The sequence below is a fragment of the Carcharhinus amblyrhynchos genome, chromosome 28 (genome assembly GCF_965287045.1).
Source record: "Carcharhinus amblyrhynchos chromosome 28, sCarAmb.v2.hapA, whole genome shotgun sequence".
In the NCBI taxonomy this organism is placed as follows: Eukaryota; Metazoa; Chordata; class Chondrichthyes; order Carcharhiniformes; family Carcharhinidae; genus Carcharhinus; species Carcharhinus amblyrhynchos.
The window spans coordinates 5283033-5298264 of NC_137351.1; the positions used below are offsets into that span (position 1 = coordinate 5283033).

A 15232-nucleotide genomic window follows, 5' to 3' on the forward strand; every position below is an offset into this window, starting at 1 on the left:
ACCCCAAGATCACCAATGAGACTCATTCATCAGTTGTTCCCAATTTAAAATCAGACTTCATTTCCCCAAGCTTGCAAAACTACAGACAAAGTTTATTGCACGGAGTCCATCATTTCCTACTTGGCAGTTAATCAGTGAAATGCCAGGCTCTGCCATTCTTTTGATACTTAATATATAATGAACTGAAAATGAATGACAGACATGGAAGGATAGTAATAGCAGTCCAGACACACCATGTATATTGGGTTTATCTTTTCAGCGGAGAAAAACGCTGTGTTAAAACTCCTGATCATTCATCCTGTCAGGAATCAAAGATGATTCAGAAGCCTGAATCTAACCGTAAGGGGCAATTACTTTGCAATATTATCACTTTCGACCAAAGTTCAAAGCTCCACCTTTGGTAGTTTCATGAGGTCCCACAAAAAAAGTACAAAGTGAATCAGAGCAGCACAAATGCTTTGAGATTGCACACCGCCTTCACACGCAGGTGTGCCGCATGTGGAAGCTAACCACATACTCTGCGTTAGTCCTTTGCACTGATATGGCAAATGGCTCAAAAGGATGGAAGGTGAAAGCTACCAGACGTCGCACGGTGTGGTTAATTGGCCGTCCCAGCAGCCCAGCTTGGATTTTAAACTTAAGTAGACCCGAGTCTCGGGCATAAAATCTAAAAACAGAGAAACACAATTTTAGTTTGTAAACTTCAGCAACAACAGGTTAGCAACACAACGATTGAAATATTACAGAGTTCAACAGTAAATGGCACTAAGACATGAAGAGCTAACTGCTCCCCTTGGCGGCCACTAAGTCATACATGATGGCCAAGTGCGCCACCTAGCTTGGTACTGTACTATACAGAACAGAACACTAAGGAAATCTGGCATGGCCGCTACAACTTCCACCAATTTTTATTGATGAACCATAGAAAGCATCCTGTGTGGATGTATCACAGCTTGGTACAGTTCCTGCTCTGACGAAGACAGCAAAAAAATCTACAATGAGTTGTGAATATAGCCCAGTCCATTATGCGAACCAACCACCCATCAACTGACACCGTCTATACTTCCCATTGCCTCAGGAAAATCGCCACCATAATCAAGGACTCCACACACCCCAGATGCTCTCTTCCACCTTCTTCCCTCGGGAAAAAGACACAAAAGTCTGAAAACAAATACCAACAGACTCAAGAACAGCATCTTTCCTGCTGTCATCAGACTTTTGTAGGATCCTATCAAATATTAAGCTCATCTTTCTCTTCAGCCCATCTGTAACTGCAACACTATATTCTGCATCCTTTCCTTCTCCCCTGTGTACTCTACGAATGGTATGTTTCACCTGTACAGCAGGCAAGAAACAATACTTTTCACTGTATCCAATACATGTGACAATAATAAATCAAAAGGTCCTCTCCCTGGTCTATACAGAGTTAGGAAATCTCAAGTTGTGCTGCCACAATTGGTGTGCGAGACAGAGGAACTTTCATTCAGGTTCCAACTCCTGATCACTATCAAATGGCTCATGAGAAAAGACGCATGTTTTGTGGACGTCAATGAGAACAGGATCTGGCTTAACTTTGATGAATATGCCTTAGCCACTAGCCAAACTCATGTGTGAAGAATGACCACTTGAGTGAAGTTCAAGGAGAGGAACCTTCAACTGCGAATTTCTATGTCAGGAGAAAAACCGCAACTACAGGAGGAAGGGAGAAATCTTTGGCGGAGGGAACACATAGATAGGTCCATTGGAGTGCTTAGTTATGATATAAAACATTCCACCATACACAACGACTGAAGCAGAATCTTTTAAAAGGGTTGTGGAGAAATACGTGAAGAGAATTTTAGAAGGGCACGGGAAAGGATAAGTGAATGAAACCAAACGGGTAGCTGTTTCAGAGAGGCAGTGCAGGTATAATGGTGTTAAACTGATTGCTTCTAGGAAAGTGATTCTATATACAGATGTCATTCAATGTAAATCTCTACAACTTACATGAACTCAAAACAGTTAAAACCAGTATCCTGAAAAAGTAAAAACTATATTTGCCCACTTAAGATCCAGACAAGGAAATGTCAATTTAATGAGATGTGTTCCTCTAGTTCAAGTGCAATGGATTACTTTACCTGATAGGATGATCACCACACGTCTTGGGCCTCTCCATGACAGAGACCCACTTGTCATCGTAACTGAAGAGTGAGAGATCGAGGTATGGACTGCTGCTGTAGGATTGTGCACTGATAGGCAGCTGTCCAAGGAGTCGTCTCACTGCTTCAGTGTGACCCCCATATTTGGCATTCACGATAGTGTCTTTAAACCTGCAAACAAAGGACAAAGTTTTACCGATTGGAATAGAATCTGAGATTTATACAAAAAAGTAGGAATAGGCCGTTCAGCCCCTTGAACCTGTTTTACCATTTAACAAAACCATGGCTAATCTGATAGTAACCTCAGATCTGCATGCTTCTGCTGCCTATATTCATATCGACCGAATTAATGGCTGGTTTCTTCGCTGGCACAGGCATTCTCACAACGGGCACCAAGCATAAAAACCCAGAAAAAAAAACAGCTATGCACATGAACTCTCTGCTACTGAGGATTGGATGGGTACATTTATCAAGGCCCAGTACTGCATCAGGAGCACTCAAAATTACCAGCAGGACTGATACAGACATGTTACCGCAAGAATTGACGGAGGGAGGGAACGACAAACAATTCCTTATTGTGCATCACCTATACACCTCAAACAGCTTCACAAACAAATAATCACTTTGAAGTTCAAGTGACTGTCTTATATAAGCCAACACTGCAACCATGTTGTGATGACAATATCCCCACAAACAGCAGAAAAAAAAAATGAACGGCCATCAACGCTGCCAGAATGAATCACTGATCTCGAGGACACTTCTACTGGCAACCCAGGAGAAAAGTAATCCCATGTTTAGATTTGCATCTCCGATACCCCAAATTTCCAAACTCATACAACATACTAGCATATTCTATGTAAATTTATACACACACAGTCATAAAACACTGCTCAATATGGAGAATGTCTCAAAGGATTATTATCCATGACAGTGTCCCATGTCCACAATAAGATGCTACTTAATACAATAAAGTCTCAAAGCCATGAACTACGAAGCAGGCTGCATTGTCACACAAATTAGCTATACCATGCATGTAATGTAGAATAATTAAATTTATCACAGAATACTGCAGTGCCAAAGAGGCCCTTCAGCCCATCACATCTGCACCAATGCATGAAAGGCTCTGACCTGCCCACCTAATCCCATTTGCCAGCAATTGGCCCATAGCCTTGAATGTTAACAGAAAATGTAGCCTAAAGTCAGTGATTAATCCAATTGTTCTGATGGCCAGCAAAGTCTAATAATGAAATTCAAATGAGAGAAAGAAATATAATGGATATTTAAAGATTGGCCATTGGTCTGGTGGCACAGTGGTAACATCCCTACCAATGGAACGGAAGCTCTTGGGTTCAAGTCCTACTTATTGGCCACAGAAGGAACAGGCATGACGCAGTTCAACAGATTGATAATCAGCATGGGAATTGTTCCACCACTACTCCACAAAAGGAAAAGAAAGCGTAAAGATGTGTTGATCAAAAAAAAAAGTCGACCATTAATTTTTGTTGTATTTCTTATTTGAATTTTGTTAAGTCCTTGGGATTGTCAAAGACAACTTCATAGATTTGAGCAACCCATTAAGCATTCACATTTCTTGGTATTGCATTCATTCTCAGTGAAAGTCATTTTGACCGATTTGGCTACACAGGAAGATTCAGCACACATATTGGCAGCTTCTCTTCTACACAGTTAGTCGTGATCCTCATGTTCAAACATTGCTGCAGTGTCGCATTACCAGTTGGAACTTTACTTAAATGCCTACTGTTGGCACTGCAGATTCTGTATGAAAGGTCGAGTTTGCTGGAACACACCTGGGGTGGCATTGTGGTTAGCACTACTGCCTCACAGCTCCAGGGACCCAGGTTTGATTCCAGTCTCGGATAGATGTGTGGAGTTTGCATATTCTCCCTGTGTCTGTGTGCATTTCTTCCGGGTGCTCCAGTTTACTCCCACAGCCCAAAGATGTTCAGGTTAGGTTGATTGGCCATGCTAAATTGCCCCTTAGTAGCCCAAGATGTGTTGGTTAGATGGATTAGCCACGATAAACGTGTGGGGTTACAGGGATGGGGCAAGGACGGGAGGACTGGGTAAAAGACTGGATTAGCGAGTCAGTGCAGACTCAATGGACCGAATGGCCTCTTCTGCGCTGCAGGGATTCTATGGACAGAGCGCAAGCAGAGAGAGGTTCTGATAAAGGGTTAACACCACCACCAAAAACATAAATGGCATGGCTCTTTTCTTTGTGGATGCTGATTGTCTAATGGCCTGTTCCTTGCATTTTCTGTTTTAACCACAGATTTCCAGCAATTCCCGGTTTCCCTGAAGGGCATAATGAATTCGCCTGGGAAACAACAGCAGGCAATATCAGAGAACTTCCCCCAAAGCTAACACATAATGTGTCTGTTCATATTGTCAGCATCCTGTCTCTCTCTAGCCAATATATGCAGAAAGTGAAATATAAAGTTAAAAAATCTCAGTTGGCAAATGGCTCACTCACCGTCGCTGGATCTGTCTGGCAAAGTTATTGCTGGATGCAGAGCAGGGGAACTGCACGGCCTCACTGTGCAGCGTGGCATTCCGATAGAGATCACAAAAATTTTCAAACAGTTGTAAAAGCTCGTCACAAGTGTTTTCAAACACAGCCAGAACCCGGGTGGTTACCATGTTGTACACGACAAAGAATGACGGCTGCAGGGAGAACAGATAGAACACCACAATGAGAAGGAAAATGAACCTGAGGTGAGCTACGTACTAATCAACGATCATTCACAATCAACTATTAATGCTGGACATGGTCAAGAGTTATAGAGTCAGAGGTTTACAGCATGGAAAAAGTCCCTTCAGCCCAACTTGTCCATGCTGTCCTTTTTTTTTTAAATCCCTAAACTAGTCCCAGTTGTCCACATTTGGCCCATATCCCTTTATACCCATGTAACTGTCTAAATTGTACCCACCTCTACAACTACCTCTGGCAGCTTGTTCTAGACCCTCACCACCTTGTGTGAAAAAAATTGCCCCTCTGAACATTTTTGTATCTCTCCCCTCTCACATAAACCTGTGCCCTCTGGTTTTGAACGCCCTACCTTTGGGAAAAATTATTGACTTTCTAGCTGATCTATGACCCTCATTATTTTCTAGACCTCTATAAGATCACCCCTTAGCCTTCTATGCTCCAGAGAAAAAAGTCTCTCCTTATAAATCAACTATCAAGTCCCAGTAGCATCCTTGTAAATCTCTTCTGCACTCCTTCTAGTTTAATAATATCCTTTCTATAATAGAGTAACCAGAACTGTACACAGTATTCCAAGTGTGGCCTTACCAATGTCTTGCACAACTTCAACAAGACGTCCCAACTCCTGTATTCAATGTTCTGACCAATGAAACCAAGCATGCTGAATGCCCTTTTCATCACTCTGTCCACCTGTAACTCCACTTTCAAGGAGCTATGAACCTGTACCCCAAGATCTCTTTGTTCTGGAATTGTCCCCAAAGCTCCACCATGAACTGAGTAAGTCCTGCCTTGGTTCAATCTACCAAAATGCATCACCTTGGATTTGTCTAAATTAAACTCCATCTGTCATTCATCAGCCCACTGGCCCAATTGATCAAGATCCCATTGCAATCCGACATGACCTTCTTCACTGTCCACTATGCCACCAATCTTGGTGTCACCTGCAAACTTATTAACGATGCCTCCTATGTTCCCATCCAAATCATTAATATAAATGACAAATAACAGCAGACCCAGCACTGATCCCCGAGGAACACTGCTGGTCACAGGTCTCCAGTTTGAAAAACAACCCTCTAGAACCACCTTCTGGCTTCTGTCATCAAGATGTGGAGATGCACTTGATGATCTGTCATTAAGCCAGTTTTGTATCCATTTAGCTACCTCACCCTGGATCCTATGAGATTTAACCTTATGCAACAACTAACCATGCTAGAGAGAACTGCAATACCTGCGACATGGAAAACCTGTTTGGAGTATGGAAACAGCCGAGTGATGTTTGCCTCTGAAACACCGATTGTAATTGTGAATGGCGGGGAGACGAGAGGCTTTTCAAATCTGCAATCATTTTAAAACGTTGTTTTAAAATGCTACAGTTTCTCCCATCCCCACTCACTCCAAGTACCTTTATTTCCCCCATCCAGGATCCCTGGCACAAACCGGACCATCAGAATCAGCAGAAGACCGACAACTAGTGTGTGTGAAATGCACAGAAACTTATCCTGGGTGCTGCACAGACGAAAGAATTGGAGGATAGGTCCATGGATGGATTCGATGGTAAGCTGTAAAGTGTTGTTGATCTGGTATCCAGATTTTGAGAAGCTTAATAATGGCAGAAAGAGAGGTGGACAAAATCTTAGGAAGATATTTCCAGAAAACAGGACCACTGTAGCTGAAAGCACAATCACCAATGTTTGGTGAATGTACTAACATAAAGTCATAATTTGAGCATTTGTAAAAGGTTTTAAGATTCAAGAAGTTTGCACAGATAGGCTGGAGCATTTGATGAGAAAGACGAGAATTTTAAAGTGGAGTGATAATTAAACTAAATGTGGGACAGAGACAAGAGTTTAGACAGAGCCAGAACTTGTGATGGGAGCCTCTGATGATTGTAAAAGAACAGCAGAATATAGAAGTGACGAAGGCATGTAGAAGAGTTTCAGCTTGAAACATTCCAATAGGGGCAGAGGCAGGCAATGTATGCAGGGAGAAGTAAACAGTCTAGAGAGCAAGTAAGATGTGGGATTAAATGCTTACTTTAGGATTGAAAAATACATCAAGATTACCAACAAATGAAAGGCTTCTCAGTCAAGACCTGAATCAACCTGACATCTAAACTCATGCTTTCCAACTGTGGGAGCTCCACCACTGATTACAACCCTTCAATTTCTTACATTTTTCATAGGATGCAGTGGCCATAGGCAGGTAAATTTTTGTTGCCCATCCCAAAATGCTCTTGAAAAGGTGATGATGAGCTACCTTCTCAAATCGCTGCAGTCCACTGTGCAGTTAGGAAGGGAATTCCAGGATAATGACACAATGATATTGAAGGAACAGTGATTGTGTTCCAAACCAGGATGGTATGTCGCTCAATTGTGGTGTTCCCATGCATCTGTTGCCCTTGTTCTCCTAGGTGATAGAGGTCACTGGTTTAGAAGGTGCTATTAAAGGAGCTCGATAATTTGCTGCAGTACATATATGGTACACCATACTGCCACTCTGGGTTGCTGGTGGAGGGAGTGAAAATTTAAGTTGGACAATGAGGTGCCGATCAAATAGGGTGACTTTGTCCTGGAAGGTGTTGAGCTTTCTGAATGTTGTTGGAGCTGCACTTGTCCAGGCAAGTATTCCAGCAGACTCCTCACACATCCTGTCTGGCAGACAGACTTTGCAGAGACAGGAGGTGCGTTACTACCACATAATGCCAGCATGATCTGATCTTGTAATCACAGTATATAGCTGGTCGGGTTCAGTCTCTGGTCAATGGTAACCCCCCAGGATGTTGACAGCGGGGGATTCTGCGATGGCAAAAACATTGAATATCAAAGTGAGATCAAGTTTCTCTCCTGGTGAAGATGGTCATTTTGTGACACAAATGTTACTTGTTGCTTGTCAGCTCCAAATCTGGTTATTGTCTTAACCACTGCCCTGACTGAAATCAACTTATTCAGTAGAGATATTCTGAGATGGATCCTCTGGGGAAAGAATTAAAACTTTTCTCCACTCGACACTAGCTGATCTGCCATGCATCTCCGGCATTGAGTGTTTTCATTTCAATTTCTCTCCCAGGGTGAAGCACTTTTCAGAATTGCTCTGCACATTTAATTTCGTTTATACTAATAGGCATTAGACGAAACCTAGCCTGTGCTTATTCAAATCAGTGCCGCATCGAAAGATTTGAGATCACAGATGTTGCTACACTGTGGAAGGAGTAATTTACGGATGGGAGGAATTTCATTTGGTTTATTTAAAAAGTAGCCATCTTCTAATGTCTCCTTAAAATGAACAATACACAGCTCTCAAGCTGAGTGCTATGCACTTCGATAATTTATCCTATTAGATTTTACTGCTGTAGCGTGTGTCATGTTATACATTAACTCTTTAAAATGTTTCCAGCCTGGGCAACTAGGTGGCACAGTGGTTAGCACTGCTGCCTCACAGCACCAGGGACCAAGTTTCAATTCCGGCCTTGGGTCACTGTGTGGAGTTTGCATGTTCTCCCCGTGTCCACGTGGGTTTCCTCCGGTTGCTCCGGTTTCCTCCCACAGTCCAAAGATTGTGGGTTAGGTTGATTGGCCAAGCTAAATTGACCCTTAGTGTCAAGGGGACTTGAAGGGTAAACATGTGGGGTCACAGGAATAGGCCCTGGGTGGGATTGTGGTCGGTGCAGACTCGATTAGACTGAATGGCCTCCTCCTGTGCTGTAGGGATTCTACAACTCAATTATGTTGGTCTGTTCCTGAGATGGACTGAGGGGGAATGCAGGATATACAGGGCTGGTTTACATTTCTTCCTTCCTCCCCATCCCCATACCAACTTTGCTGGGGTACAGTTTAAAATGGCCTCTGAAGAATTGCCCATGCTTCCATTCCTGATGCGTGACAGGGCAGTACATGTTGGCAGGCTGTTCAACTATCGAGGCCTCACTGCTGAGCTCAATCTTATTCTCGCACAGATGTGCTTGGCAGCAGAAATCACTGAATCAGGAACATGTAACCCATCACAGGCTGAATTTGCACCGCGCACTAAATCTCTAAAAACTCTCTTTTACGTTTCTTCAGCGCTCGGTATGTACAAAAAAAGTATCAGAACATTGTGGTAAACACTGAGCAAGACGGAAAGAGGTTGAGGGAAGCCTGTTGCATGGTCAAAAGAATATTAATTTCTAAGAAGAGGAAGAGGGCAATTCATGGTGTTTTATGCTTTGATGTGGAGATGCTGGCGTTGGAAGGGGATAAGCCCCATCAACTCAATACAATAATAACCAGTCCGCTCACCACCAGATTACTGAGCAAACCATAAGCTTGTGCAAAATAATTGCATAAAATATTTGGGATACTAAAATAAAGACACCCGAGTGCACAGGTCCTTGGGAAGACCCAGAGTCGAACATCCAACAATCTGATGCCGGTGCCACTGAATCCAGCAGAAATTCCAGAGTTAAAGTTATTTGAAAGTTAGGGCCAGGGATAACCAGTGTTTCCAACATATCAGGGGATGAATTTACCTGCGACACTGTTGCAGCATTAGAAATACCTCAGGACTCTGGTAATGAGCTCCAAAAGTTAACAAAACTTCTCTGGCTCCTTCCTGCTAAATTTAGCAACATACTGACAGTCTGAAGGACGTGCTGGTTAAGTGCATTTACCCAAACAGGTGCCAGAGTGTAGCAACCAGGGGAATTTCACAGTAATTTCATTGCAGTGTTAATGTAAACCATACTTGTGACTAATAAATAAATTTTAACTTTAAAGTTTATTGTGTAGTAATAGCGCTATTACTCAAAGAACAACAATGTGGAAATCTCGTCCTACCCACAGCCACAATCATATTAGGCACAAGTCCAGCCTTGTTGAGGTACAAATCAATGCATGTTTAGCCTTTTCCCTAAAGAGCTAAAAGGCACAAAACTTGGACCCAGTCACCCACCCTCTACCACAACCAGGGTCTGCACAGCAACAGGCTGTTTCCATTCATTCATCATTTTAAGCCCAATTCCAGTGCTGTAACCTATTCACCGTTGGTTTGGTACCTGGGAAGGGTCAGTAACCCGGAGGGTCACTACGTCCTCGCTGGTGTACTTTATCAAGAGGTGGTTCTCATCCAGAAGCTGCATCTTCCACATGCGTAGCTGCTGCAACTGGTCAAAATACTGAAAGAAACGGCGCTTAGCTGCGGCACTACCATCGTGCTCTGCCCTTTGCCACAGGTACACCAGCAGCCGGTGCTTCAACGAGTTCAGTGTCTTTTCCTTAAAGGGGCGGGACGTGGCATTTTGCGCATCGCCTTGCACCTCAGGATACACAGCTGACACAGTGAGGAGGTCATCTTCGTAACAGAAGCGTCCAATGGTTCGAACATCAATGAACGTCCCTTCCGGGGTAACCTGGAACACATGAATGGTCTGATGCTGCACTGAGAGAATAGCCAAGATATTTTTATACAGGTAAAGCCCTTGGTTGTGTGAGAGAATTATCTTGTCGCACTTGAAGGTCCTCGTGTCACAAAGGCTCCCTGTGTGCAAGTCAATGATGTGCAGGGAGTAGTCCTCTAACGGAGATCGAGGGTTGGGTGTAACGGACTCGTTGTTTCTGTAAACCTCGAAAAAGAGGGGATGAGGTTCCTCGGGGAGGTACGCAGCAGAGCCAACAATGACATATCGACAGTCATCAGTGAACAAGCTACACTCACGATTCAGGTGCTCCCCGTTCGACGCTACATTTGCGACATGCAGCAAGACAAAGAAGCGTTCAAACAGTTTACCGCGGATGTTGACGGACTGAAGGTCATTGGCGCCATTCAGCATGATCTCGCCATCGTAACCCTGGAGGAGGTCCTCAGCTGCCTGGCAGCCCTGATACTCGTATATCTCCAATGAGGTCTGATCCAGGGAAAACGCGATGAAGTAGCGACCGTCAGGAGAGAACTTGCGCAGGAAACATGGCGGCTTCTCTACGTTAACAACGGTGAAGTTGGGAAACACGTTCTGGTGCAGGCAGCGCACCATGTACCAGTGAGCACCTGGCCGGCCTGAATAGATCCTCCGCCGCTCCAGGCGATAAACAACATTCTGATTCTCAATTCGACGAGGTTTGATGGTAGGTTCGTCATCATCCATTCTCAGCCATCACCACATTGTCTCTGCAGCAGCACAGAAAACATTGAAAAGCAGAGTCAAGGCCAGGCTGCCACTGGGTCCATACTTGTGGTATCAGAAAAACACAAAAGCATCATTACAAGCAATCTCACTGAATTGCTGCCAGTTATTTACCCAGTGTTTGTGTGTATATTCCATACTTGATGCATTAGAGAGGGTGCAGGAAAGATTTATAAGAATGGTTCCATGAATGAAGGACTTTGAGTTACCAGGATGGATGAGAGAAACTAGATCAGTTCTCTTTGAGAGGAGCTCGAGAGGAGATTTTACAGAGGTGCTCAAAATTATGAGGGGCCTGGAAACAAACAGATAGGAAGAACAGTTCCCGTTTCCAGAGGGTTAAGGAGCAGAAAACACCAAATTAAAGCATTTAGCGATTGGACCAAAAGTGACACGAGGATAAATCTTTTTTAGGCAACAAGTGGCGAGGATCTGGAATGCACTGTGTGAGGTGGAAACAATTCAGTTGTGACTTTCCAAAAAGTGTGGAATAATTACCAGAAGGGAATAAACCACAATACTACAAAGAAAAGGCAGAAGAGTGAAACTAGCTGAGCTGGGCTCTTGCAAACAGCTGGCATGGCCACAATGGGCTAAATTACCTCTTCCTGTATTGTAACCTTACTACAATTTTGTAATGTTCTAGGATTAAATAAAATGGTACGTGTGGGTGTTGGAAATTTTTGTACTTGCCCATTTGAACTGTAAAACATAGCAATTATAAAATCCTGTCCTAAAATTGGACTGTTCCCAAAGGAAGCATTTTGAACAGCGTCAAACACTGGTAGTACACACTGAACACCGATGGTAGCAGCAGGAGGTTAAAGCACTCTGTGTTTAGTGATATATGAAGCAATCCCTTTCTCTCACTGATCTCTGTCCTAACCATATTTGAAATCATTGAATTGTCTTGCCATATATCCAGCATGGTATGAATTTCCAGTTACATCTGTAGCAGATGGAAGGATGACATTCTTACACAAACAAATTGTTCACCTGACTCACTCCCAACCAGTAGAGCCAGTGACTATCTTTAGTCTAGCTCCTACCTTCCCACCTGTCTGACTTAAGTGACCCAGAGGTTACACTTCTAACAAAGTTTAAAGTTTATTTATTAGTGTCACAACTAGGCCTACATTAACACTGCAATTAAGTTGTGAAAATCACCTAGTCACCACACACCAGCGCCTGTTGGGGTACACAGAGGGAGAACTTGGCATGGTCAATGCACCAAACCAGCATGTCTTTCAGACTGTGGGAGGAAATTGGAGCACCCAGAGGAAACCCACGCTGACATGGCGAGAATGTGCAGACTCCACACAGAAAGTGACCCAAGACGGGAATCAAACCTAGGTCCCTGGTGTTGAGAGGCAGCAATGTTAACCACTGAGCCACCCACGAAATGACAGCCCTCCTACAAAATCAAGGTGTAGTCTCTAAAAATGAAGTGAGGGGACTGATGAATGATACCACAGAACAATCCCCCACACTAAACTAGTTTAAGGGCTTTTTTACTTCCTTGCTGACATATTAGCTACTTTCCAGTCCTTGGACTTCTGTCTCTAATGATTCTCATAATTGAAGTACATCTGAAACTAATATCTGAACTTTCTCAGCCTATGAGTGATCTGAAACTATTTTTCTTTTAGTATTTTCTTTAATCCTCCCACCGAATTTAACTTGAGACACTGCAAACAAAATCTGTTTGCCAGAAAGATATAATGGGAAATTTAGTTGCAGATTGTAGGAAAAGGAAGTGCGAATGGGATAGTAATGGCCTTTTGGGCAGAATTACTCACAATGACTGAGCTACTTGTGGAGGACAAAAAGGGACACCAAACCAGCACTAGTCAAGTATATGCACTTTTCCTGCCTAGTATAGCAATTGCATTACTATGCTCCAATGTTGGGCTAGTGTAAGTGAGATTATATGATGCAGAACAATACCAACAGCCCAGGTTCAATTCCAGTAGCAGCTGAGGTTACTCATGAAGGTGCCACTTTCTCAACCTTGCCCCTTGGACTAAAGGGCACAGCCTCAAGATTTTTGGGGGGGGGGGGGGGAGCTGTTTAGAACAGAGTTGAGGAGGAACTTCTTCACTCAAAGGGTGGTGAATCTCTGGTTTTCTGTGCTCGTTGAAGTGGTGGAGGCTGCCTTGCTAAATATATTTAAGACGCGGGTAGATAGGTTTTTGGTAGGCAAGGGGATTAAGGGTTATGGGGAGAAAGCGGGAAAGTGGAACTGAGCCACTTCAGATCAGCCATGATCTTATTGAATGCCAGGGTAGGCTCAAAGGGCTAGATGGCCTAATCCTGCTCCTATTTCTTATTTTCTTGCCTGAGGAGTGGCTTTCCTCAGATTAAAATCACCATCAGTCCCCTCTTTGAGGGCAGATCAGCTTATGATCATCTGGGACTATGGAGAATTTACCTTCTAAACTTACAAACAAGCAGTAGCTGTTTCAAGCTATCAATGGGCAGCACAGTGGCAAGCACGGTAGCCTCACAGCATCAAAGACTCGGTTTCGATTCCTGACTTTGGTTACTGTCTGTGTGGAGTTTGCACATTCTCCCTGTGTCTGCATGGGTTTCCTTCAATGCTCCAGTTTCCTCCCACAGTCTAAAGATGCGCAGGTTATGTGGACTAGCCAATGCTAAATTGCCCCTTAGTGGCAGGGGGACTAGCTGTGGGTAAATACATGGGGTTATGTGCTGGGTGAGATTGTGGTTGGTGCAGACTTGATGGGCCAAACAGCCTCTTTCTGCACTGCAAGATTCTATGGTAATGTTAGCACTCTGGGAACAGCAATAATTGAGAAATAAGCAGATAGATACAAGCTTCAAATGGCAGAATTGTGAAACAAAATGAGGGCAGCACAGTGGTTAGCACTGCTGCCTCACAGTGCCAGGGACCAAGGCTCAATTTCCAGCTTGGGTCGCTGTCAGTGCAGAATCTGCACATACTCCCGTACCTGCTTGGGTTTCCTCCGGCTGCTCTAGTTTCCTCTCACAGTCTGAAAGACGTGCTGGTTAGGTGCACTGGCCATGCTAAACTCTCCCTCAGTGTAACCGAGCAGGCACCAGAGTGTGGCAATTTGGGGATTTTCACAGTAACTTCATTGTAGTGTCAATGTCAGCCTACTTGTGACATTAACAAATAAAAAACTTATACCATCTTCGAAGTCCAATCTCAAATTAAGTCTTTAAACAGAAAGTGGAGAACAATAACAAAGTTAATGCTGCACAAGTACAGGATTCATCACTGAATGGGGCTGACAATACAGGATCTCAGGTTGATGGTTACCACAGGCAGTTGTCCCCATGCCTGTTGCCACGGTCCCCGGGATCTCTCTCTCTCTGTGCCCCAGCGTTGCTATGACTCCACACATGGCCCTGTGCTCACCTGATGCACACGGTGTAAGAGCCGGGCCTCCCGCTCACCGCCCAGCCCCGCACCGCCTCAAACTCGTGGCGTCTAGCCCTCGCTGCACCGCTCCCGGGACAGTCAGTCATCCAGCACCAGCGACCTATCCCACACTGCACCGCTCCCGGGACAATCAGTCATCCAACACCAGAGACCTATCCCACACTGCACCGCTCCCGGGATTGTCAGTCATCCAGCACCAGCAACCTATCCCACACTACACCGCTCCCGGGATAGTCAGTCATCCGACGCCAGCGACCCATCCCACACTGCACGGCTCTCAGGACCGTCAGTCATCTGGAGCCAGCGACCTATCCCACACTGCACCGCTCCCGGGCCAGTCAGTCAGCCGGCTGCTGGCAGTGTATCCCACACTGCACCGCGCCAGGAGCTTTACCCTGCACTTTTCCCTATTGCCTGTAGAGGGAGTTTCGCTCCTATTCCAATACTCTGTTCTAGGATTGCTATATTTTGCACCAACACCTGAGTAAATATAATCCAGAATAAATAAACCAATAATAATTTTGAACTTTTCCCCGATTTTAATCCCCTCCTTCCCCCACAAACACTCATAGAATCCCTACAGTACAGAAAGAGGCCATTTGGCCCATCAAGTCTGAACCTACCACAATCCCACCCAGGCCCTACCCTCATATCCCTACATATTTACCCACTAATCCCTCTAACCTGTGTAGCTCAGGACACTAAGGGCAATTTTAACATGGACAATCAAACTAACCGACACATCTTTGGACTGTGGGAGGAAACTGGAGCACCTGGAAACACAA

General features: G+C 44.3%; 1 protein-coding gene across 1 annotated transcript; it reads right to left on the bottom strand.

Moving 5' to 3' along the window:
• det1 (DET1 partner of COP1 E3 ubiquitin ligase) lies at positions 1–14604 on the bottom strand. The gene is made up of 5 exons (XM_080214040.1): positions 14424–14604; positions 9896–11004; positions 4633–4823; positions 2118–2309; positions 1–667 (listed from the first exon to the last, which is right to left on the bottom strand). The coding sequence occupies exons 2-5, from the start codon at positions 10979–10981 to the stop codon at positions 478–480; spliced, it is 1659 nt and encodes a 552-aa protein (XP_080070166.1). The 5' UTR covers positions 10982–11004; positions 14424–14604; the 3' UTR covers positions 1–477.
• Between the last annotated feature and the right edge of the window lie 628 nt (positions 14605–15232).